This window comes from Bos indicus x Bos taurus, chromosome 2 (genome assembly GCF_003369695.1).
Source record: "Bos indicus x Bos taurus breed Angus x Brahman F1 hybrid chromosome 2, Bos_hybrid_MaternalHap_v2.0, whole genome shotgun sequence".
In the NCBI taxonomy this organism is placed as follows: Eukaryota; Metazoa; Chordata; class Mammalia; order Artiodactyla; family Bovidae; genus Bos; species Bos indicus x Bos taurus.
Window position 1 is genome coordinate 56502655 of NC_040077.1, and position 27710 is coordinate 56530364.

Genomic DNA, 27710 nt, shown 5'->3' on the forward strand with positions numbered 1-27710 from the left:
GGTGCATTTATTGACTGGTTTTCTCATACGGATTTTGATGTCCCCTAGGAGGCTGGAATAATTTGGATAGAGAGAAAGAACTGTGAGGAAAGGTGCTACAAACTCAGTGAATTGGAAGGGGGTGATGTTTATAAGATTGATGAGAAAATAATGCAAGGAAAAAAAAACATAACCAAATGCATGGACCTCAAAATAACAGTTTTTGGTTTTAGTTTATTTTTTAAAAAGGAATGTGAATATATAGTAGCAGAATTCTGGAAGCTATAGCAGAAAACTATGAGATAATGTGAGATTTGAGCAATTTTACAACAGCAGTTTAAGGGGCTCTGCAGGGCTGGAGAAACCATACATTCAGAGGCCTGTGTGCAGTTGATAACAGACCAGTTACATGCCTTATGAAGGTAGTCAGGAGAGAGATCTGTAGGTTTGCTTCTCCACATTCTGATACCATGAGCTAATGGGAGCAAGGTTTAGGGGGTCTTAGTATGCTAATGCATTTCCCAACTACCTATAGTGCAGGAGATGCCAGAGATATGGGTTCAATTCCTGAGTTGGGAAGGTCCCCTGGAGGAGTGCATGGCTACCCACTGCAGTATGCTTGCCTGGAGAATCCCATGGACAGAGGAGCCTGGTGGGCTACAGTCCATAGGTCGCAGAGTTGAATGCGACTGACAACAGTAAGCAAAGAGACATTCCTAAAAAACCTGCAGGGGAGGAATTCTGCTTAGAATGTGAACCAAATTTTAATTAAAGCAAGAAAGTCAGGCAAAAAAGGAATGTGGCATATTTAAGGAGCTAATAAAGTGGTATTGCTAGAATCCTGAGTGACAAGGGATGAGTCTGTAGGAGTGGCATGGACAAGATAATTAGTCTATTATGCCACATAAAATACCATACATTTTATTCTGGAAGTAACAAATAACTATGAAAGAAATGATCAGATTGCTGTTCTGGTAGCTTTGGGAGGATTTTAGGTTGAAAAATGAAATAGACATTAAGGATTCTACTGCAGTCATCTCTGTAAGAAAGAGTGAAGAGCTGAGCTACTGGAGTTGTAACTGGTGTGCATGGAGATGAGAGGGCAAATTTGGGGACAATTCCAACTGCACTTGTTGACTAATAAGAGTTGAAAATAATGGGAAGGTGCATTTAGGATAATCCCAAACTTGTGCCTATAATGTGCCACTAACTGAACTATGGAAATAAGACAGTTTGTCTGAGGAGACAGAGGTCAAGGGAAGATAATGAAGAATTGAGTTTTGAACTTGTTGAATTTTAAATTCCCCAGGGAACATACTATAATTAATTATGAGATGCTAAAATTAAATAGCAAATTGAAAGTCTCCAGAGGATAGTGTCAAGTAAACCTATGAGTCTGAATGAGACTATCTAAGCAGAGAATTCCAGAGTGAGAATATGAGGAGACCAGCCAGCAATAGGAGCCTGGATTATCCTACATGTGAGGAAGAGAAGACATTAAAGATGCTTCATACTTTAGCGGTAGAAGTCTTCAGATTCTCTAGTAATGAAAAGGACATGTATAAACTTCCCTGGATTTCATTGCTTCTTTAAATCACACACCCACCCACACATACACACACACACACACACACACACACACACAACATGAATAAATAAGATCACCTTATGTGCCTTAAATACATAGCTACCTGTTTGTTCAAGGAGACAGAGATTGAGAAACACAGCTCTAGTGTTATTGGGATTTTTTTTTCCCCTGAATGACCTATTTTCAGTTTTGGATATGTAACATATGCTTGCTCAAGCTCTATTCTGTGTGAAATTGCTCTTTCAGATAACTGTGCCTGCCATGTTGTATAAAATGTGGGCATAAATTAATTTGGTACACTAGAGAAACTCAGCTAAGGCATTTGTAAATAAGACCGTGAAGTTTGACTCTTTTTCTTACTTCATTCAGCATTTCAGCTGTGCACTCTCTTCTGTAATTAATATAAATAACTCGGATCATAACTTCTATTATCACACATTTTTCTAATAGCTGCATGTAAGCAATTCCCACAATAAGAGATATTCCAAAAAGCTAGATCATGGATTTGAAAAGGAAAAAAATAAAAAGACGACAAAAGAAAGATGGTTCTTCATAAGTTAGTGTACCCAAAGGAGCTGCTTTTTTTTCTTCTTTTCAGACAAATTTCTTTGCCCACCCACGAGACCTCACAGATGCAGAAATAACAGAATATGCCTGCAGCCTGAGCAAATGTGCAATGGGATCGATGACTGTGGGGACAACTCAGATGAAGATCCCTGTGGTGGTAAATCCATTTAGTGCAAAATAATTGATTCCATGTGAGCTACAGATAATACAATGATTAGGGCTCAAGAAATTTAAAAAAATATATACTTTCATGTGGCATGTCTGATGGTAGATTATCAGGCACTAGATTTTCTGACAGTATGTGAAGATAATCCACTTAGATTTCATATGCATAATAGAGCTGTGCAACTGAATATCTCCAAGTCTGTAAATCTCCACTGGTTATAGGTATTTTATTCTAGAAAGTACTGCATGAGAGAAACAACATAGTGGTTTAAAATATTCTGTTAAACAACTTCTTGGGGTGGGGGTGTTTATATAGATTGTGTATGTGTGTATACAGTCCCCTTTACACAATTCAGAAATTAAAATTTCAAAACCTAAATGCCTTACTAAAATATTCAGCAAAATCATTTGGTGACAGAACCTGACTTGACGTGACCTGAGGTAGTTTATATTACTTTAAAAAAGAATCTCATTTTTGGTAAATATTCAAACATTTTCATGTGGAAATATAGTTATTTACTATAGGGCAAATATAGTGTTATATTTCTAAGGTTCAAAAATTTCAGAATTTTTTTCATTTAGCCCCAAGAGCTTCAAATAAAGGATTATGGATCCATGTTTTTCATAGCATTTAGTAAAAATCTTAAAACTGTTATAGACTCAGTAAATTTGTTTGATTCTGTGAAACACTGATCATTTTTTTAATAACTCTATAGGTAAGCTTACATATAAAGCAAGACCTTGTAAAAAAGATGAGTTTGCTTGCAGTAATAAAAAATGTATCCCTGTGGATCTCCAGTGTGATCAACTTGATGACTGTGGAGATGGTTCAGATGAACAAGGCTGCAGAATAAGTGAGTTTGTTTCCTGTTAAAGTGCAGTGACATGCGAGTTTAATTTTTGCTTCAACATGCCTAAAATTTTCTTTATTGCTGTGAGAAAAGATTGCTCTTCAAAACATGCTTAAGTAATACTTTTTTAAAAAAAGACTTTGCCAAAGTCACCTTAGAATATCATTTAAATTAATAACAGAAAGTATGAGGTAGGCAAGGCTGATTTTGCCTTCAGCTGTTAAAGCTGAAGCTGGAAACTCAGTATCCGAATACAGACTCTGATATCATCAAAGAAATCTGTATTCCTTATTATTTACAAAATATAAATATAGTAGTTTTTGAATTTTATGGTTATATTAGGTTGAATGATGATAAACATTTTAATAATATATTCAATGCTTTAAAAACTCACTCCATTGCTGAGTCATTCTCAAAGAAGATATTATTATTTTATTATTAGAGTGTTATGATACTTGAGTCATGAGATCTTGATTATTAATAATTTTGTGTTTTATGTTTGATATCTGATTTTTCATATTGAGAAAAATAATTAAGCTTGTGACCCTAAATTCTGATTGCTTATAAAAGTCACAAAAGAGTTCCAACTCTTGAGTCTTTTATTGTTTCTCATTTGTATGTAAGTTGTTCTTCAATGGTTGATGAAGCAGTATCCACCAGGGTATGGCCATATATATCTTAATCATGGTATAATTACACTGGTGTATCTTCATTAATGGGGCTTCACTGGTGTCTCAACTGGTAAAGAACCTTCAGCTGGTAAAGCCTGCCAAAGCAGGAGATGCAAGACTTGCAGATTCAATCCCTGGGTCAGGAAAATCCCCTGAAGAAGGAAATGGCACCCCACTCTAGTATTCTTGCTGGATGATCCCTTGGACAGAGGAGCCTGGTGGGCTACAGTTCATGGGATTGCAAAGAGTCAGACATGACTGAGTGTACATGCACAGCTTAATTAATTGCAAAATATCCAAGAATCAGTGGGATTTAGTAATAGTTATAATTCTTATAATTAAGGTTCTCATATTTCTCAGTAATTGAATTTGCTTAAGTAGAATATAGATCATTCAATATTACCCCTATAATATTCCATCTCCCTTATTTGTACTCTAAAATGTTTTCCTGAATTGCAGGTAAAGCAATGAAGTTGCAAATACCCTGCTAGAAACTGCAAATAACACATAATCTGTCCTAAATTGTATTGCAACCCATGTCCATCAGAGCATAATACACACTCAAATGCTGCTCCCTGTATATGTTTAAGAACTGATGATTTAACCTCTTGCTTGAATAACATGGTAGCACTCTTGACCAAGTTGCTGAATACTAAGTTTAAGTTAACAATAGATGCCTACATCTCTAGGTAGCTTCCAGGAAATATTTTCATTCTTAGAGAAGAATGTGATTCTTCTACATTAAAATGATCTCATGGTAAAGATAGCCTGTCATTAGAACCATTGACATGAAAACCTTTTGGAAAGTAGTATAGCTTAATAACAGCTATAAATATCAGCTGCTGGTAGCTTGGTCTAAATTCAGTGTAAATTATTTTGGTTTTTATCGGCTTCTATTCCTTTATAAGAAATGAAGGCTTATATGGAGAGAAGATCATGACTTTATAAATTCACAAATAATAATATGTGGAATAAAAAGGGTTTCAATAAATGTAATTTTAAATTAAGAAAAATAGTAAACTCCCATTTCAGGAATTAGAATTATATTAGTTTTGATCATATTTTTAAATCCTAGCTCCCAGTGAGTATACCTGTGAAGATAATGTGAACCCATGTGGAGATGATGCATATTGTAATCAAATAAAAACATCTGTTTTCTGCCGCTGTAAGCCTGGATTTCAGAGAAACATGAAAAACAGACAGTGTGAAGGTATAGTACATTTCCTCAACAGCTTGCTCTTAAGTCTTTAGGTTATGAAAGACTCCCAGGGCTGCTAGATTGTGAGATGACAGAGGACTGATTTTCATCTGAATGGTACCTATCTGTGGGATACCATTTTACTTACGAGAGTGAAAGTCCCTGGGGTCAAGAGCCTGTTTGTATTGCTAAGCTAACCGTTGCTGAGGCTTATAAAGCCTTTTCTATAGCAGATTCAGACCTGAAGGAATTTCAATTGTATTGCTACAATTCTGTTTTGAAATGCAAATAACGAAATTGCTTGTTCAGAAGCTATTGAAGAATTAGCAGCAATTCATGAAAGAATATGTTTATGATGACCCATTTTTCTTAAGTTATGGCATTTGCAATACTGCAATAGGTAATTTGCTTTTACAGAACGGTGGGTTTTTATCCTAACACAATGTCCTAAACAGTGCTTTATATTATTATCAAGAGTGTCTCCTAAAATTCAAAGACAAGATTTAAATAAATCTCTGTCAACTTACTTGTGATCATTTAAAAATTGAGCATTCAGGGGAGCAGGAACCTCATAGTAAGTTCTATCTAAATATAGTTTACACTAGGGCTTTACTGCCACGAAATACAGACCTAAATGCACTTTCTGCCAGTTTCTCCACTAAAATTGGTACTATAATTAGAGCCAAACCTAAAGTGTCTAAGTCTGGTTTATGCAGGGCAAATTCAAGTTGTAAAATGTTTTCACCTCTCTGCTTTCTTCTCTATTGTCACCTTGTGTTATTCTTGGGTAAATAAAAGTGATTTTACATTGTGTCAATCAAAATGGAATTTTAAAAATTAATTGCACTCATCCATAGAGGAAATACTTGTAGTTATGTCATATATATGTCATGTATGTATATTTATATGTCACATTTGTACATTTAAGTTGTATATGTGTTTGGATTATTCATGACATTTTATCTCTTTATTAACAGGGAACGCTGAAAACTGGCAACTTAAATTTCTCTATTTTAATAAAAAAGTGAATTATTTCTCAAAACTAGATTATTTCTTCATTCCTAGACACTTTATGTCAAAACACATACTTAAACCTGTTCAAGATTTTACTTTCATATAACATTAATTTTCAAATGCTTATTTTTGAATAGTAGGCTCTGTTTACTGTATATACTAAGTTTAGAAAATGTATTCTTGAAATTTTCTTCATTTTGAGTAACATGCCATGGCAAATATGTCCTGCAAGCTACATTCATTTTAAATCACTGTGAATCCAGTATTTTTGTTGTGTAAATGAGTAACTTCTGAACTCTAATAAAATTTGTATCTTCATGTAATAAATGAAGTTTTGATAGTAGACAAAAGCAGTTTGACTTGGTATAGAGAAGGGAAGAGAGAATACCTTGATTTGTAATCCAAGGAATTAAAATTTTTGTGTCCTTACTATAGGTAGCTGAAAAAAGCACAAGAAATCACTATTTGACTTTAAAGCCAAAGCACTTTGAATAAAATACCTATAAGGAAGAAAAATTTGAGAGGACAATAATCAAGAAATAGAAATAGATTAATACTGGTTGTATGTCAGGCACTATTCTGGGTACTAGACATGTGTGAGATTCACCCATTGTCTTCAAAAGCTCTCCACATTGTCTGCTTACGGAGATGAGGAGGAAATGGTGACTCTGGCCAATACAAGGCCATGTGAGGGAACTAAAAGTTTTATCCAATCATGCAGATTTTTGCTTATTTTGATTTTCTCTCAAAGAGAAACCACAGTAACAAATAACTCCCTGTTCAAAGTTACAGATGCCAAAACAAAAAATATTGTAAAACTTTTTTAACTGTTAAAAGATTTATTGCAATAATACAATAAAAGTTTAGAAAACATTTATTTGTATGACTCAAACTGGTTTGGAAGTCACAGAGCATTGGGGAATCCTTGCAATGTGACACCTCAAGGAGATTCTTTTAACAGCATGCCATCAAACATTCTTCCCCATATTATCAATGCACCACTCCTTATTGTAATACTTTTTTGATGACTGAGAACTGGTACTATGTATTTTAGTTACCCCTGGTATACCATTTGTTAACAAGTAAATACAGTTTTCACTCTTTACCCTGTATTGCAATTAAATGCAGAATTGCACTCCTGAGAGTGCTTAGGTTCACCTTGGGCAGTGTCAGAGTAGAGACCTGAGAATCAGGAAGTCTGAGTTTAAGCCTTGGCACTGTCATTTACAAATGTCACTGGGAAAGTCTTTATCTCTACAATTGAGGTTTTAAAACTCTGCTGAGTGCTAAACAAGAGATAATTACTACCGCTGTGTTTATCCTTAAATTCCTCTGATTCAAGAGAAGGATTTATCTCACAGATTTATTAGGGCAACTATAATTGATTAGGGGGGCGGAGGAATTCTGCTGTTTGAAAGCAGCAGTAGACTTAAAGAAAAAGAAATTAGGTGATTTTAGAAATTAGAAATTTCTTAAAAGAAATTTTAAGAATCACCTTAAAATTTTAAACTTTGGGGCATGTGCTAAGCCATTGACTATTGCCTAAGATTTATTTATTATTTATAATTTATATATATATTCATTTTTATACAAGTATTCAGGATTTTTATTGTTTGTTTGCTTTTTTATTGGCCCTTCTTATTACATTGTCACTTTCTATTATGAAGCCAGAAGTGTATTATCTATATCTTCATTCTTTGTCATGAATTGTCCAAAATGCTGGCAATAAAACAATGAATAAATACTAATTTATGACTTCAGTCAAGTAGCGGATATGAATATGTTACCACATATATGAAATATAGCGTGAGAATGGCATAAGAGGGAAATCCCAAGGTTGCAAAAAGTGGAGAATCTATGAGATGGATAATCATTACCATTTATTGATGGAAATAAAGGAAGGCTTCACTTCAGGTGAATCTTGAGAGATAAGTAGAAATTCACTATGTAGAATGAGCATGGGTACTATAGGACAAAAGAATAGCATATGACATGTCCAAATGTATGGAGGTAGGTAATCAGAAACACCAACACACGTTTATTTGAGTCAATGAAAATACTAGGGAAGTTTGAAATGAATATTTCAATATGTTAAGTGGATTAACAAGCAATGCACAATTAATGAGTCATTATAGTGAAAATATTGAGAAAAAAATATGGTTATGGCCAGAAAATATCACAGAGTAATGTAAGAGTTTGAAAAGACAATGAAAGACATAGGAATAAGAAGTTGAATCACACAAAATAAATTTTTCTTTGTTGAAATGAGAAAAGAATGAAAGTACTAATTGGGGATATGATGATGCTATTTTGAGCTCTTCTTTTCTAGACCTTAATGAATGTTTGGTATTTGGCACGTGTTCCCACCAATGTATAAATACAGAAGGATCATATAAATGTGTGTGTCACCAGAATTTTCAAGAAAGAAATAACACCTGCATAGCAAAAGGTAAAGATGAATAACCATGATTTTATATGTTTTTATAATTTCTGTATAAACATGGGGGAAAATGTTATATATTGCATTTTAACAATGGCTTAATGCCTGACAATATAAAATAAATTTCTTGTTAAGACTGGTAAATTTGGCCAATTTGTTTATTATCATGGTTAATTGATATGGGAAGGTTTATAGACATGACTGTCAAATACTTGGCTACTATTAAAATCACATTTGTGTTTGAAACAATTTGTCAGAAGAGGGTAGAACTTCAAAAGCCAGTGTGATAGAATATGAAATGCCTTCCTTTATGGCCTGCTCTCAGTATACCCAAGGAAATATTGCACCACTGGGATGAAAATAACAGGTTAAATTAAAAGTTAGCATTATAAGGAGAATGGAATTTTGAATAAGAACTTAAAGGTTTTAAAATAAAATTATGTTTTAAAATCCAGACCTTCTCTACTTAAGAATATCACTTTAAAAAAATTAAATGACAGGTATGGCTTTCTTCAATGTGGATTTTAATGCACTTATGTTTTTACTAAATAATATTATAATTTAAATATTGTTAACTACAGGGCATGATTAACAATGTTAATAAGACAGTTACTAGAAGAGGAAAACAACCTGATATACTGAATCAAGCAAGGATGGCTATGGAGTTAGACTCATATTTGAATCCAGCATTGATTCCCTCTGATTGTGTGGCCTCAGGGAAGTTATTAAACTCTCAGAGCCTCAGTTCTTCATCTATAAAAATGGGAGGCCAAATCCTTACTTTCCATGTTGTTGGAAGAGGAGATAAATTGTCAAAGGCTTGATGCAGCTCCTATCACATGGTAAACATCCCCTAAGGGAGAGCTGTTGAGCCTATAGAGTTGAACCACAACTTGTGTATTAGTATTGTTTTTTTTTTTTTTTTTAATTTGGAATTCAGTTTTTCTTTATGGTTTCATTAATATTTTAATTAATATTTTCAGGATTCACCTTAGGGTTTTCTTATCTGTGTATGCACATGACATCAATATCATTTTGTATGTGTCAAAACTTCAGGCTACGTGGTTCCAGTTAGCAAGATTCCAGAAAATATTGAGATTATGGCAATAAATACTGATATCTTTGTATAATAAAATAAGAGAACAGTTGAGATATATGATTATTAGAAGAAGACTCTTCATCTCATAATTTTTTATTTGTTAGCCAAAGGTAATGGTCACTTAGGTGCATAAACTAAATACTCAGAAATGCCTAAGGCTCAGGAGTACAAAATATGGTATCTGAATGTTCAGATGCAAAGCATTGAAACATATTGTGACCTACCGAACATAAATCCCTCTTCATAAAAAAGGTATCTACTAAAACTTTCCAGCCACAAGGTAAGCTTTGACTGAAGAAAACATATATTAATAACTCTTAGAAATGTTACTTAAGTGTGTTTTATACATAAGTCATGAAGACTAAATGATGGTATAAAGCTGGTTTAATTTTATGGAGCAAGAAACTGTGTTAAGAATAACAATTCAAGACAATTTAAAAGTACATTTGTTGCTTTTACATTAGTTGAAATTTACTTTATTTTTGTATTTTATTATAATAATCTCCAGGCTCTGAAGATCAAGTTCTCTACATTGCTAATGACACTGATATCCTGGGTTTTATATATCCATTCAACTACAGTGGCGATCATCAACAAATTTCTCATATTGAACATAATTCAAGAATAACAGGGATGGATGTATATTATCAGAGAGATATGATTATTTGGAGTACTCAGTTTAATCCAGGCGGAATTTTCTACAAAAGAATCCCTGGAAGAGAAAAAAGGCAAGCAAACAGTGGCTTGATTGTAAGTAAATATTTGAATATTTGAAGGCTCATGGCTCATATCTCCCCCTATTTTTTTCCTGTTTTTTTTTTTAATTTGTCAATCACAATATTTGACTGTAAGTTAATTAATGATTCCTCCCAATATTCTCCCTATACAGAAATAAAAATATCCCTACTCATTTATTCTCATAGCTGAATATACTTCATTTTAATTGCATGATTTTATGTTTTTCTTTAATATATTTTCTGTAGTTATATAAGAATGGAAATTAATAGTACCTAAAATTTCTAGAAATTTAATATTTTATAGTATTTAATAAATTATGAACATGAGGTTTTGTTTTTCATCATGAGATAGTATCATGAGATAGAAACCATCACTTCATTTTTACATTAGAAAATCAACTCAAATATATACAGGGTAAATTGTTTCATTTTTAACAATATCAGAAATCTGTTTATCTTCTAGGGAAAGAGATCAATTCAATAGTGTAATCATATCTTCTGACTCCTAATAACTATATTTCAGAGAACATCCAAAATAGAGCAATGTTTTTTGCTGGTATATGACAGACACATTGATTATCATGGTTATTCCTTTAGAGAAAAATAAGCTAAAACATTTGTTTAGAGTTATAGTTTTAGGTTATCTTTTTTGTTTTAGGTCATGTCAATTTATTGTGGATTTTATGTTTTGAGGTAACCTGGAAAGAATAACAGATAAACTACTTATTTTTAGAGAGCCCTAGCCCATTCCTATACAACCAAAAAGTCAAGTGTGGTATCTACCATAGATTTGAACTCCATAAATATCATTCGATGTAAATCTGAAACACTATTTTTTTATTAGTAGTAGGTGACAATAAGCTGGTTTTAAAAGAAGCTATATTATTAGCTTTTAAATTCAGGTCAGATTAACTGTGAGTAAAAATACATCCATATCAAAGTGATTTCTTTAACTCCTCCTTTTACAAACCCAGTGTTATAAGACAGCTTCTCTGGTGCCTCAGATGGTAAATAATCTTCCTGCGATGTAGAAACCCCAGGTTCGATCCACAAGTTGGGAAGATCCCCTGGAGAAGGGAATGGCTACCCACTCTAGTATTCTTACCAGGAAAGTCCCATGGCTAGAGGAGCCTGGCCAGCTACAGTCTGTGGGGTTGCACAGAGTCTGACATAACTGAATGACTAACATGAAGGTCTATTAAGTGTTCAGTTCAGTTCAGTTCAGTCGCTCAGTCGTGTCCGACTCTTTGCGACTCCATGAATTGCAGTAGGCCAGGACTCCCTGTCCATCACCAACTCCCAGAGTTCACTCAGACTCACGTCCATCGAGTCAGTGATGCCATCCAGCCATCTCATCCTCTGTCGTCCCCTTCTCCTCCTGCCCCCAATCCCTCCCAGCATCAGAGTCTTTTCCAATGAGTCAACTCTTCGCATGAGGTGGCCAAAGTACTGGAGTTTCAGCTTTAGTATCATTCCCTCCAAAGAAATCCCAGGGCTGATCTCCTTCAGAATGGACTGGTTGGATCTCCTTGCAGTCCAAGGATTCTCAAGAGTTTTCTCCAACACCACAGTTCAAAAGCATCAATTCTTCAGTGCTCAGCCTTCTTCACAGTCCAACTCTCACATCCATACATGACCACTGGAAAAACCATAGCCTTGACTAGATGGACCTTTGTTGCAAAGTAATGTCTCTGCTTTTCAATATGTTATCTAGGTTGGTCATAACTTTCCTTCCGAGGAGTAAGTGTCTTTTAATTTCATGGCTGCAATCATCATCTGCAGTGATTTTGGAGCCTAAAAAAATAAAGTCTGACACTTAGTCAAGGATAAAGCCAAAACTTTCACTGGATGACTCTACTCTCCATCACCCATATACAATCTTCCTATTAGAATGAAAGACTGGCACAGTCTTGATTATCTTTAGTTTTCTTTATCTAAAACAGAAGTTTGCTTTGCAAAAACATTGGTCCTGTCGAATAATTTTATGTATTAATGAAGTGATAATGAAGTATTATGAAGTTATATTACCCAGGGCTTAATCATGTTCATATTCTTTGCCAGCCTCTTAGTTTCTCTATCTTCACCATTTAATAAGGTTTCTAGGGAGGAATACACACACATACACACATACATACTGTATGTTAGTATTAATAGTTCTTGGCACATAATAAGCACTGTATAGATTTCATTTCATTTCAGTTCAGTCATTCAGTCCTGCCCAACTCTTTGCAGCCCCATGGACTGCAGTACACCAGGCTTCCCTGTCCATCACCTACTCCTGGAGGTTTCTTAAACTCCTGTCTATCAAGTCAGTGATGCTATTCAACCATCTCATTCTCTGAGGTCTCTTTCTTCTCCCACTTTCAATCTTTCCTAGCATCAGGGTTTTTCCAATGAGTCAGTTCTTCACATCAGGTGGCCAAAGTGTTGGAGTTTCATCTTCAGCATCAGTACTTCCAATGAATATTCAAAACTGATCTCCTTTAGGATGGACTGGTTGGATCTCTTTGCAGTTCAAAGGACTCTCAAGAGTCTTCTCCAACACCACAGTTCAAAAGCATCAATTCTTTGGCACTCACCTTTCTTTATAGTCCAACTCTACTGGAAAAACCATAGATTTGACTAGATGGACTTTGGTTGGCAAACTAATATCTCTGCTTTTTAATATGCTGCCTAGGAAAAAGGAAGACTATGCATAAAAAACACTTGACAAAATTCAAAACCCATTCATGATAAAAAAAAATTCAATGAAATAGAAATTTCCTCAATACAAAAAAAAAAATATATATATATATATATATATATATATATATATATGCTGCCTAGGTTGATCATAGATTCTCTTCCAAGAAGCAAGCGTCTTTTAATTTCATGGCTACAGTCACCATCTGCAGTGATTTTGGAGCTCAAAAGTATAAAGTCTGTCACTGTTTTCATTGTTTCTCCATCTATTTGCCATTAAGTGATGGGACCAGATGCCATGGTCTTTGTATTCTGAATGTTGAGTTTTAAGCCAACTTTTTCACTGTCCTCTTTCACTTTCATCAAGAGGCTCTTTAGTTCTTCTTCACTTTCTGCCATAAGGGTGGTGTCATCTGCATATCTGAGGTTATTGGTATTTCTCCTGGCAATCTTGATTCCAGCTTGTGCTTCTTCCAGCCCAGCATTTCTCATGATGTACTCTGCATATAAGTTAAATAAGCAGGCTGACAGTATACAGCTTTGACATACTCCTTTCACCATTTGGAAACAGTCTATTGTTCCATGTCCAGTTCTAACTGTTGCTTTTTGACCTGCATACAGATTTCTCAGAAGGCAGATCAGTCTGGTATTCCCATATCTTTCAGAATTTTCCACACTTTAATGTGATCCACAGTCACAGGCTTTGGCATAGTCAATAAAGCAGAAGTAGATGTTTTTCTGGAACTCTCTTGCTTTTTTAATGATCCAGTGGATATTGGCAATTTGATCTCTGGTCCCTCTGCCTTTTCTAAATCCATCTTGAATATTTGGAAGCTCATGGTTCACATACTGTTGAAGCCTGGCTTGAAGAATTTTGAGCTTTACTTTGCTAGCATGTGAGATGAGTGCAATTGAGCGGTAGTTTGAACATTCTTTGGCATTGCCTTTCTTTGGAATTGGAATAAAAGCTGATCTTTTCCAGTTCTGTGGCAATTGGTAAGTTTTCCAAATTTTCTGGCATATAGAGTGTAACACTTTCATAGCATCATCTTTTAAGATTTGAAATAGCTCAACTGGAATTCCATCACCTCCACTAGCTTTGTTCATAGTGAAGCTTCTTAAGGCCCACTTGACTTTGTATTCCAGGATGTCTGGCTCTAGGTGAGTGATTACACCATCGTGGTTATCTCGGTCATGAAGATCTTCTTTGTATAGGTCTTTGGTGTATTGTTGCCACCTCTTAATATCTTCTGCTTCTGTTACGTCCATAACACTTCTGTCCTTTATTGTGTCCATTTTGCATGAAATGCTCCCTTGGTATCTCTAATTTTCTTGAAGAGATCTCTAGTCTTTTCCATTCTGTTGTTTTTGTCTATTTCTTTGCATTGATCACTGAGGAAGGCTTTCTTATCTCTCCTTGCTATTCTTTGGAACTCTGCATTCAAATGGGTATATCTTTCATTTTCTCCTTTGCTTTTAGCATCTCTTATTTTCTCAGCTATTTTTAAGGCCTCCTCAGACAACCATTTTGCCTTTCTGCATTTCTTTTTTGGGGCATGGTCTTGATCACCGCCTCCTATACAATGTATGGATTAACAGAATGATATAATGACAGTGATGAGTTGACGATGGCAGTGATGTTGATGATAACTGGCAAAATGTTCTTCCCTACAATGAATAATCTCACATTAAAAATTAATTGCAAATTATTCTTTTCTGAATTTGATAGTTGCTAAAAATATATCTTCATTTTGTATATAACTAGCAGTGAAAATGATTTGATATTTTTTTATATTTGTCCTTGGAGGGATGGATAAACACAATCAGTAACCTCCAGTTTCAGTTCAGTTCAGTCGTTCAGTCGTGTCGGACTATTTGCGACCCCATGAACCACAGCACGCCAGGCCTCCCTGTCCATCACCAACTCCCAGAGTCTACCCAAACCCATGTCATCCAAAATCAGTCCTACCAATGAACACCCAGGACTGATCTCCTTTAGGATGGACTGGTTGGATCTCCTTGCAGTCCAAGGGGCTCTCAAGAGTCTTCTCCAACACCACAGTTCAAAAGCATCAATTCTTTGGTGCTCAGCCTTCTTCACAGTCCAACTCTCACATCCATACATGACCACTGGAAAAACCATAGCCTTGACTAGATGGACCTTTGTTGGCAAAGTAATGTCTCTGCTTTTCAATATGCTATCTAGGTTGGTCAAAATTTTCCTTCCAAGGAGTAAGCATCTTTTAATTTCATGGCTGCAATCATCATCTGCAGTGATTTTGGAGCCCAGAAAAATAAAGTCAGCCATTGTTTCCACTGTTTCCCCATCCATTTGCCATGAAGTGATGGGACCGGATGCCATGATCTTAGTTTTCTGAATGTTGAGCTTTAAACCAACTTTTTCACTCTCCTCCTTCACTTTCATCAAGAGGCTCTTTAGTTCTTCCACACTTTCTGCCATAAGGGTGGTGTCATCTGCATATCTGAGGTTATTGATATTTCTCCCCGCAATCTTGATTCCAGCTTGTGTTTCCTCCAGCCCAGTGTTTCTCATGATGTACTCTGCATATAAGTTAAATAATCAGAGTGACAATATACAGCCCTGATGTACTCCTTTTCTTGTTTGGAACCAGTCTGTTGTTCCATGTCCAGTTCTAACTTTCACTTCCTGACCTGCATACAGATTTCTCAAGAGTCAGGTTAGGTGGTCTGGTATTCCCATCTCTTTCAGAATTTTCCACAGTTTATTGTGATCCACACAGTCAAAGGCTTTGGCATAGTCAATAAAGCAGAAATAGATGTTTTTCTGGAACTCTCTTGCTTTTTCGATGATCCAGCAGATGTTGGCAATTTGATCTCTGGTTCCTATGCCTTTTCTAAAACCAGCTTGAACATGTGGAGATTCATGGTTCATGTATTGCTGAAGCCTGGCTTGGAGAATTTTGAGCATTACTTTACTGGCTTTTGACATGAGTGCAATTGTGTGGTATTTTGAGCATTCTTTAGCTTCGTGGTGGCTCAGAGGTTAAAGCGACTGCCTGCAATGCGGGAGACCAAGGTTCGATCCCTGGGTCGGGAAGATCCCCTGGAGAAGGAAATGACAACCAACTCCAGTATTCCTGCCTGGAGAATCCCATGGAGAGAGGAGACTGGTAGGCTACAGTCCATGGGGTCGCAAAGAGCCAAACAGGACTGAGTGACTGAGCAACTGGTTGTTTAAAAAAAAAAAAAATTAGTAAAACCAGTAACCTCCAGTCACTGTTTATTGTAAGTCAGGAGTGAAACTTACTTGATAGCTAATTTTTTATTTTTATACCATCAAGAACACAAATGTATAAATTTTACTTGTATATTATATTTGCAAATTTTTAACCTTTATATATTTTACATTTTTTATAATTTTATTAATGTGGTACGGAGTCTTTCACCATCAGTGCAAAGTTATTTATTTGCCTTTTTCTAAAAGGATTTGAAGCAGCTTCATTATTATTTTATTGGTAGTAATTAGATGTATCATGTAATCTATTCTTGCCATTTGTTTCTCTGTTATTAGAACTACCCATGAGTAACAGTATTCACTAGGAAGAAAAGTGAATAGTAGAATGGTACATTTTCTAAAATCCCATTATGACTAACTAAACGTCATGCTTATAAGGTTGGAATATCTGAGCCATGCATTTTAGCACCATGTTCCAAATCATTAAGCATTCCATATAAATTCTTACCAGTGCATTATGTGTGTGTATATATATCCTTAAGGCTACACTGATAAGGGTAATTATTCAATTTTGATTCCTAAACTACCTTGTAACCCTGATATCTCAATATTATAAATATGAAATAAATCCATTCTCACCACCTTAATTTAATGATCAGTGTGTGTTCTAGAATGATTAGATGGCTTATCTATGGCCATGCAACAAAAACATGACAAATTTTAGACTTAACTTTAAATACCTGCTACATCTCCATTCATCTGAAAACTAAGTAGTGTTTTGAAGTAGAAAATTTCTAAAGTCCCTTCCAATAGTAAATATGTGTGGTTTAAAATAAAACATGTGACATAGTTTATGTTTATCCAGCTATTACCTAGACAATTTGTATGTATTTCTCCGAAATCCATGTTGTATATAAAGAATTGATTTTTACCCCCATGAATTTCCCTGCAATGTATGATACTTGCTCTTTTAACAGTCACCACATAGTCATCCATTAGTTTAATGAAGTGTAAGTAAGTGTTAGTTGTTCATCGTGTCCAACCCTTAGTGATCCCATGGATTATAGCCCACCAGGCTCCTATGTCCATGAAATTCTCCAGGCAAGAATACTGGAGTGGGTTATGATTTCCTGCAGTCTATTTCATCTTCTAAGTTTTGGCACAAATACTACTTACCTGAGAATTCCCCACTCCTCAGAAAATGAAACTTAAAGTTTTTCCCTGAGCTGAATATGGTCCATTGATTTCTATCTCTGAATCAATAGGTGAAAGAAAGAATATGCAAATCAAACTATGGACACTGTAGTTATTACTCCATTATCAGTGGCTTCCCATGTGGATTACTAGTAAAGAATCCACCTGCCAATACAGAAGATGCAGGCTGGGAAGATCCCCTGGAGTAGAAAATGGCAACCCACTCCAGTATTCTTGTCTGGAAAATTCCTTTAACAGAGAAGCCTGGTGGGCTATAGTCCGTGGGGTCACAAAGAGCCTTACATGACAGCACATGTTCAGTCGCAGGAGTGATCCATGTGATGACAGGATATCTTGAAGGTATATTCAAAGCTACAGAAAAAATTGGAATATTTTTTATTTCAGGAAAGGGCAGAAAATGTGTTGTATCAGAAATCAGAAAAATATTGCTCAGGCAACTAAATGTTAACTGAAGTCCATTCTAAAGGAAAATAATTTTTAACATGATCTTTTTTAGAAATCATGAAGGGAATTCTCTTCTGTAGTCTGTGAAAATGGTTGGAATAGCAATTAGGATTGCAAATTTAAAATTCAGATGCAGACTAAGTTATTTATAGATAGAAATGCCTATGATTTTCTAACCCCCTGAGCTATACAAAATGGATAGATTTTTTTTCTTTAAGAAAATTAAATAATTTAAAACTTAAAAGACTGACATGATTCAATCTGTATGTAAAGCATAATGAGATTTCTGAATTTGAATTTTAGTAGTCAGAAGAGGATACGATAGCATTATTCAACAATTGTACATACTTTCTGGCAATTTATTATTTCTAGTATGAAATGCGAGATACATGATAGCAAGCACTATAAAGTAGGTCAGTGCTTGAAAATGCAAATAACTTGAACTCTCCACATTAGATTTTACCATTAAAGAGCTGTATTCCTGAGCAAAACAAATGGTTCATCTGATCTACCTGGTTTTGAGAAGTGAATATGAGATACCATGCTTGGCATATTCCCCATTATGCAAAAGAAATTGTTCAGAATAAATATAATTGTATTCATTAATACTCATACCCTTTTCTCAAAAAGTTGATTAGAACCATTTTTCCTGAAAAACTTTAACAAAATATTCAATTAAGTTTTCTTTAATAGGTTTCAGTTTCTAATTGGAGTCCTAGCTTTAAATCTCCTACCCAATATATGGGTCTGTGTGTACATCTCACACACATACACACATGCATACATAAATTTATTAGTATTCCTATGTAACCACGGGCTTCCCTGGTTCTTCAGCAGTAAAGAATCCTTCTGCCAATGCATGAGACACAGGTTTGATCCCTGGGTTGGGAAGATACCCTAGAAGGAAAGGCCAACCCTCTCCAGCATTCTTGTCTAGGAAATACCATGGACAGAAGAGCCCAGAGGGCTACTGTCCATGGGGTTGCAAAGAGTCAGATATGACTTAGCGACTAAACAACAACAACAGTGTACCCAGACATAAATGTGTGTACATAAATTTTAGCAAAAACTTCAAAGTCTTGTTTTAGGACATTTGGGTAGTGGTAAAAGTTGATAGTTTTTTTTTTTTTTTTTTTCTTTCTTCAGTATTATAAATTTACGTGCATGCCTGCTAAGTCACTTCAGTTGTGTCTGGCTCTTTGCAGCCCCATGAACTGTAGGCCACCAGGCTCCCTCTGTCCATGGGATTCTCCAGGCAAGAACACTGTAGTGAGTTGTCATGCCCCGCTCCAGGTGATCTTCCCAACCCAGGGGTCGAATCAGAGTCTCTAATGTCTCCAGCATTGGCAGGCAGGTTGTTTACCACTAACACCTCCTGGGAAGCCCATTATAAATTTAAGACACCATTAAAATCTAAATTGAAACTAAATTGAAATATAATTGCTTGGCTAGAATACTTTTAAAACCATCAGAGTTTATTCGAATCAGTCAACAACTAAAATAATGTATTATGATTACCTTGGAAGAGATCTGAATCTATCAGCTATTATGTTACTATCATTCTGTGGCTTGATTGTTGTTGATTAATAAGACAGGCATTCAATAATACATACTGATTAGAATTGATGGTTCTAAAATAGTTGTGATCAATTGTCAAAATTTTACTGAACATAAATCTTTTATGACCATATAAAATTATGCAATTAATAATACTAAGTTATTGATCAGATTGCATAGCATCTTAAGGTGACCAATCAAGTTGTATTCATTCATACCCAAAGCATTATTTGGGCATCCCAGGTGGCCCTATTGGTTAAGGACCTGCCTGCCAATGCAGGAGAAATAAGAGACATAGGTTCTATCCCTGGGTCAGGAAGATACCTTGGAGAATGGCATGGCAACCCACTCAAGTATTATTGTCCAGAGAATTCCATAGACAGAGGAGCCTGGTGGGCTATAGTCCATAGAGTCACAAAGAGTTGGCCATGCCTGAAGCATGCATGCAAAGCATTATTAGAGAGTTTTGTTTGTTAGGTTTGGTGATGGGTTCTTGGAATATGATAAAGATAGCAGAATCTTGTCCTCATGAAGTTTATATTCTGTGGAACAAAGACAAAATCAACTAAACTAAAACATACATGCTGCTGCTAAGTCGCTTTACACATGTCTGACTCTATGCGATCCCAGAGACGGCAGCCCATCAGGCTCCCCCGTCTCTGGGATTCTCCAGGCAAGAACACTGGAGTAGGTTGCCATTTCCTTCTCCAATGCATGAAAGTGAAAAGTGAAAGTGAAGTCACTCAGTCGTGTCCAACTCTTAGCAAACCCATGGACTTTAGCCCACCAGGCTCCTCCGTCCATGGGATTTTCCAGGCAAGAGTACTGGAATGTGTTGCCATTGCCTTCTCCAAACACATAAATAAATACAAAAAATCCAATTTTTGAAAGGTGTATTTGGGGAAGTAAAAAAATGGACTTGGAGATAAAAACTTGAATGATATAGGTTTGAGTAAGATGATTAATAAAGGCACATTTGAAAAGAGGAGATTTGAGCTAAGACCTAGGAAATGAGAAGGAAGTAATGCCATCTTACTTATATCTAAGACAACTCTTTTATTTTTTCTGTGGATAATGGATTTGGTGGGAGAAAAGACTATAACAGAAAGAGGCCACATAGAAGGGCTATGCTCCCATAGAAATGGTGGTATGTTGCTCTATTATAGTCTCAATAAAGTGAAAGGTAGTGAGTAGAATCTTGAGGAAAAAAATGTTTGCAAATGGAATGAATGTGAAAAATGAGGAGAGAAAAGATTCCAGACTGACATCTGGTTCCCTGGATTGTATAATTTGAAGGATACTGAAAATGGACTGCAAGGAGGTCCAACCAGTCCATCCTAAAGGAGATCAGTCCTGGGTGTTCATTGGAAGGACTGATGCTAAAGCTGAAACTCTAATACTTTGGCCACCTCATGCGAAGAGCTGACTCATTGGAAAAGACTCTGATGCTGGGAGGGATTGGGGGCAGGAGGAGAAGGGGACGACAGAGGATGAGATGGCAGGATGGCATCACCAACTCTATGGTCATGAGTTTGAGTAGACTCCAGGAGTTGGTGATGAACAGGGAGGCCTAGTGTGCTGCAATTCATGGGGTGGCAAAGAGTTGTACATGACTGAGCAATTGAACTGAACTGAACTGAACTGAAAATGGAAAACTGTGGGTTTGGTTTTAGTTATGCTAAGTCCAGTAAGAGATCCAATGAGAATGTTAGGTTGGCAGTGATGTAGTCAAAGCTTTATCTTAGATCTCTGGACTGGAATTGCATTAAGGAATAGAAAAATTGAGGGGATATCTAAAACCATCAAACCAGGTTAGATTACCAGGGGAAATTAAGAAGGAACTGGAACCAAGCTCGGAGACTAGATTAAAACTATGGCAAGGACCAGCCAATGCATTAGGATAAAACAAGAGAATGTAGAATCACAGAAACTAAGAGAAAAAGAAAAGTGTTTTGAAAAGGAAGTTTTGGTTATATTTCTAGCATACTGCTGAAAGATCAAGTAAAGGAAAACAAAGGAGTATTCAAACAAATCTGAAAACAGAAATTCATCAAGGACCTTGAAAAATGCTTAGAGTCATGGAGGGAGAGGCATCATCAGAGAGCATTCAGTAGTTCTACATCAGTGGTTCTCCACTGGGGATGATCTTTCACCCCAGAGGACATTTGGTAATGTCTGAAGACAGTTTTGATTCTCAGTGTTGTGGACTGCTGCTGGCATCAAGTGAGTAGAGGCCAGGGAGAATGCTTAACACCCTACAATGAATAAATTAGTTCCGCATAGCAAGGAATTATTCTGACCAAAACACCAATAGTGCCAGAGTTGAGAAATCTTTTTCTACATAGTAACAGTAAGAGTCTGTCCAGTTAACCTTTAAGTAGCTCTTTTTGTTTGTTACTTCATTTGATGTAATAATAACTAGTACAAAATAGTTCTGAGATGAATCACCAGTGTAATTACTCTTTTATTGTTCTCTCCTTTTCCTCACCTTTCAGTATCTTTGGCTAGATCCTTTTCTCCTTTCCTTTTAATATTGGAATGCCCCAGGCTCTGACCATGATCCTCTTATTTCTATCTTCCTCACTTCCTAATAGAGTTCATGGTTTAACATAAAATCACATGCTAAAAATTTCCTAATTGATATCAGGCTCTATCTAACTGCTTGCTTTTCCATTTGGATGTTAAAAAAAAAAAAATCTCCAGAGTAGCTGCTGCTGCTGCTGCTAAGTCGCTTAAGTCCTGTCCGACTTTGTGCGACCCCATAGACAGCAGCCCACCAGGCTTCCCTGTCCCTGAGATTCTCCAAGCAAGAACACTGGAGTGGGTTGCCGTTTCCTTCTCCAATGCATGAAAGTGAAAAGTGAAAGTGAAGTCACTCAGTCGTGTCCGACTCTTAGCGACCCCATGGACTGCAGCCTACCAGGCTCCTCCATCCATAGGATTTTCCAGGCAAGAGTACTGGAGTGGGGTGCCATTGCCTTCTCTGGTGGCATGCATGCCTAAAAATAAACTTCTCATATGATCCACAAAATCTGCTTCCCCAATGTAATTTAATGGCAACTCAGTTTTTTAGGTGCTCAAAGTGAAAATCTTAGAGGCATTGCTGGCCCCTCTTCTTCTTCCATAACTCCAAAATCAGACAATATTATTGAATGTACCTTCAAAGTATGTCTAGGAGCTGATTACCATAATATCAGCTTGACTTCAAGGATCTAGTTTTGAACCACCTTCACCTTTCTTCTGAATGAATGCAATACCCTCCTAATTGATCTCTTTGCTATCTTTATGACTCACAAAACAGTAACTACAATGCTCTGTATAAAGCGTAAGTCACATCATATCTTCAATTAAAAATGTCCAATGGTTTTCCATTAAAAAGACTGAAATTCTTCTACCATCTCTTAAGGATTTGAAAGATTTGGTCTCCTGTTACTTCTCTGATTATCTTCCACTACTTTCCCCTTTACTCACTCTTCTCCAGGGAAGCTCTGCTATTTCTCAAACCGATCACTACCTACTAAAGTAAGGCCTTTCCTAAAAGGGTCTTTTGCCCTAAAATGCCTTTCAGCCAGATATCCTACATGATTCAATTCCTGAACTCCTTCAAGTCTTTGTTTAAATGTCGTCTGAATGCATAACTTACTGATAATTGCAATCTATTATCCCATTCCCATCCTGGGATCCTCAATGCCCTGCTCTTTTGCATTTCCATAGTACGTTTTTACTGCCACATAATTTATTCATTTATTATATTTATAACCTATTATCTGTCTCACCTCGCTATAAATAAATATCCAGAAGCAGTGGCAGTTTTCTTTTTTCCTATTCTACTACTATAATACTAGAACTTAGAACAAGACCTGTTATGAAGTAGATACACCTTTTAAATTAGAAGCAATAAATTAATTGAAAATCTTGGGGATACATGACAATAGCATATCAATCTTGAAAGTTATCCTTTACAAGTTATGCTTCTCATCCTTGGTATTACTTTTGTTTCACAAAAGCCTAGATTAAAATTTCACAATCTTTCCTCTAGAGTCCATTGAATAAACCTTGTCTGAGTTTCTGGTATCCCCTTAGTCCCCAGTCCCAAGCCGTTCATTATACCACAGACAAAATAATCTTATAATAAAACCTCAGCATCATATCTCCCTCCTTAAATCTTTCCATTGAAAAACCATGGTCTTACAAACCTCTCTATGATGTTTAGCCTCATCTCCCAACATACCCCTCCCACCTTCTCCCATAAGAGTATGCATATACCCTAAAAAACACATTTTTTTCCAGCCATAAATATATTATGTTTCACTTACAATAATGCAACTTAACTTCACAATCTTTCTTGTTGTTCAGTCCAAAAGTTGTGTCCAAGTCTTTGGAACCCCATGAACTCATCATGCCAGGCTTCTCTGTCCTTCACTATCTCCCACAGTTTGCTCAAGTTCATGTCCACTGAGTCACTGATGCTATCCAACCATCAGTCTTTCTCAGCATCAGGGTCTTTTCTAATGAGTCAGCTCTACCTGTCAGGTGGCCAAAGGATTGGGGTTTTAGCTTCAGCATCAGTCTTTCTAGTGAATATTCAGGGTTAATTTCCTTTAGGATTGACTTGCAACCAAGGAACTCTGAAGAGTCTTCTCTAGCACCACAATTGAAAAACATCAATTCTTTGGTTCTCAGCCTTCATTATGGTCCAACTCTCACATCCATACATGACTACTGGAAAAGCCATAGCTTTGACAAGATGGACCTTTGCTGGCAAAGCGATGTCTCTACTTTTTAGTACGCTATCTAGGTTTGTCATAATTTTCCTTCCAAGGAGCGAGCATCTTTTAATTCCATGGCTGCATTTACTGTCTGCTGAAATTTTGGAGCTCAAGAAAATAAAATATGTCACTCTTTTCCCCCTTCTATTTGCCATGAAGTGATGGAACCAGATGCCATCCATGATCTTCATTTTTTGAATGTTCAGTTTTAAACCAGCTTTTTCAACCTCCACTTTTACCTTCATCAAGAGGCTCTTTAGTTCCTCTTCACTCTCTGCCACTAGAGTGCTATCATCTGCATATCTGAGCTTGTTGATATTTCTCCCAATAGTCTTGATTCCAGCTTGAACTTCAACTAGCCTGGCATTTCACAAGATGTACTCGGCATATAAGTTAAATAAGCATGGTGACAATATTCAGCCTTGTTGTACTCCTTTCCCACCTTTGAATAGTCTGTTATTCCATTTCTGATTATAACTGTTGTTTCTTGACCTGCATACAGGTTTCTCAGGAGACAGGTAAGGTGGACTGTTATTCCCATCAGTTCAGTTAAGTTCAGTTCAGTTCAGTCGCTCAGTCACGTCCGACTCTTTGCGACCCCATGAATTGCAGCACGCCAGACCTCCCTGTCCATCACCAACTCCCGGAGTTCACTCAAACTCACGTCCATCGAGTCAGTGATGCCATCCAGCCATCTCATCCTCTGTCATCCCCTTCTCCTCCTGCCCCCAGTCCCTCACAGCTTCAGGGTCTTTTCCAATGAGTCAACTCTTCACATGAGGTGGCCAAAGTATTGGAGTTTCAGCTTCAGCATCAGTCCTTCCAAAGAACACCCAGGACTGATGTCCTTTAGGATGGCCTGGTTGGATCTCCTTGCATTCCAAGGGACTCTCAAGAGTCTTCTCCAACACCGCAGTTCAAAAGCATCAATATTAAAGTTAGAATCTACTTTTAAAAGACTTTAAAAAAAACCAAAACTTTAAGTACTCAACCTACCATTTTGCAGCCTGTTCTTTCAGATAGCTCTAATTTTCATCTCAGCTGTTGTGCTTGTTTAAATTGTAACTATCAGAAAAAAAAATTAACTATCATAAGGCACCTTGTCTTCTTAATTTCAGGTTACTCATATAGGGAGATGATGTCAAAATTGCCCCCATAAGTACCAACAAATTTTTTTGCTTACTGACTAATGCATAAAATTCATACATAGCAGGAGAAGGCAATGGCAACCCACTCCAGTACTCTTGCCTGGCAAATCCCATGGACAGAGGAGCCTGGTAGGCTGCAGTCCATGGGGTCGCTAGGAGTCGGACACAACTAAGCGACTTCACTTTCACTTTTCACTTTCATGCATTGGAGAAGGAAATGGCAACCCACTCCAGTACTCTTGCCTGGAGGATCCCAGGAATGGCAGAGCATGATGGGCTGTCGTCTGTGGGGTTGCACAGAGTCAGACAGGACTGAAGCGACTTAGCATGGTGGCTCAGACAGTGAAGCGTCTGTCTGCAATGCAGGAGACCCGGGTTCGATCCCTGGGTTGGGAAGATCCCCTGGAGAAGGAAATGGCAGCCCACTCCAGTATTCTTGCCTGGAAAATCCCAAGGATGGCGGAGCCTGGTAGGCTACTGTCCATGGGGTCGCAAAGAGTCGAAGACAACTGAACGACTTCACTTCACTTCACTTCAAGGTTTATACAGAATGGATAAGGTTTTAAACAGTTATGTAATGTAGTGTTTAGAAGTTAAACACTTTCACAGATCATCTGACCCAAAGCCTTTATTTTTATATGCCACATAATTTATGGGCTTTCTTGGTGACTCAGATAGTAAAGAATCCACCTGCAATGCAGGAGACTCAGGTTCAATCCCTGGGTCAGAAAGATTCCCTGGAGAAGGAAATGGCAACCCACCCCAGTGTTCTTGCCTGGAGAATTCTATGGACAGTGGAGCCTGGTGGGGTACAGTCCATGGGGTCACAAAGAGTCAGACATGACTGAGTGACTTAACACCTTCACTTTCACTTTCATCATTTATGGAGAAACTAGGACTAGTTCTTAAACCAACTTTCTGATTCCAAATATGTTATTTTCTAGGTTCCATAATATCTTTTGTTTAGCTGGTAGTCCAAGTGAAAGTTTTGACTGAGTTTTGATATTTATGGTAGGTAGGTGGTAGATCATAACAAATAAGTTTAAAGAACACTGAGTATGTTTTAAAAATGATAAATCACATACAATATTCACCCTGATATCCAAAGATAGATTTGTTACTTTCTGGATACTGTCTGAGAATTATGTACTTTTATTTGGTTTCCTTTTCCTATAACAGAGCTTATGCCAGGTTGATGTGGTCCTAGTGTAAACCCTTGTGGCTCAGCTGGTAAAGAATCTGCCTGCAATGTGAGAGACCTGGGTTCGATCCCTGGGTTGGGAAGATCCCCTGGAGAAGGGAAAAGCTTCCCACTCCAGTACTCTGTCCTGAAGAATTCCATGGACTGTATAGTCCATCAGTTTGCAAACAGTCGGACACGACTGAGCAATTTTCACTTTCATTTTCACTTTAGATAAATACTACAAATTGTAGTAAAATTATTAAAATTGAAATAATCTTTTAAATTAAGCCTTATAAATATTCAGATTGAAATGATCTTTTCTTAAGAATAGATTGCTGATAGAAGCAGAAGTTTCATCCCTGAAGTGGTTTTAGAATTCATATATATTCTAGCTCTTAAATATAACTTTTTTGGGTTTTGGGAGAAGGGTTTCTCCATTGCTGTATGAGCTTGATTTAAATAACAATTATCTAGGTATTGCAGACTATTACTAAGCTGTGAAATTTAGTAATGTTCAGAATTTGTGTAGTCCTTTATTATTGGGCTTCCCTGGTAGCTCAGCAGGTAAGAATATGCCTGCAATGCAGGAGGACCCGGTTTGATTCCTGGGTAAGGAAGATCCCTTGGAGAAGGGATAGGCTACCCACTCCAGTATTCTTGGGCATCCCTGGTGGCTCAGATGGTAAAGAATCTGCCTGCAATGTGGTATTGACTAATTTATGAGAATTTAATCTGATTCACATTTTGTGAACCAAAAACATAAATAATCTTATCATGACAGATGGATACCCCCATCCCCATCCCAGCACACACCCAAATTATTTACAGTGTTGTTATATCTGTGTTTTACTAGCATTGCATCAGGGGATAATTAACTTTACCAAAATGGACTGAATTTTCTTATATGTACACAAAAATGAAAAAATCAGAAACAAATGAAATATGTGGCAACTTCAATCTATCCTTGTGTTAACTATATTTTCTCAAATTATATTGCTAACTATAGGAATTTTGTTTTAAAAAAGACAGTATTTCCACAGTTCAAATGTTTGAATTCTCCTTTTATAGATTTTCCTCTTTCCTCGATTTAAAACAAATGTCTTAGTGACTTATATTTTTAGTTTACTGAAGCTGGCACTGTGACAGATACCTTACAATCTGCAGCTGTAAAGGATTAGTAGTTTAA

At 36.6% G+C, this 27710-nt stretch overlaps 1 protein-coding gene across 3 annotated transcripts in view; it reads left to right on the top strand.

Moving 5' to 3' along the window:
• Positions 1 to 27710, top strand: part of LRP1B (LDL receptor related protein 1B) — a 2173551-nt gene that overhangs the window by 2003608 nt on the left and 142233 nt on the right. For all 3 annotated transcript variants that reach the window (XM_027561670.1, XM_027561656.1, XM_027561663.1), the window contains 5 exons: positions 2166 to 2291; positions 3016 to 3153; positions 4897 to 5031; positions 8363 to 8482; positions 10081 to 10322. In XM_027561670.1, the coding sequence (XP_027417471.1) occupies positions 2166 to 2291; positions 3016 to 3153; positions 4897 to 5031; positions 8363 to 8482; positions 10081 to 10322 (761 nt within the window). The remainder of the gene's footprint in view (positions 1 to 2165; positions 2292 to 3015; positions 3154 to 4896; positions 5032 to 8362; positions 8483 to 10080; positions 10323 to 27710) is intronic.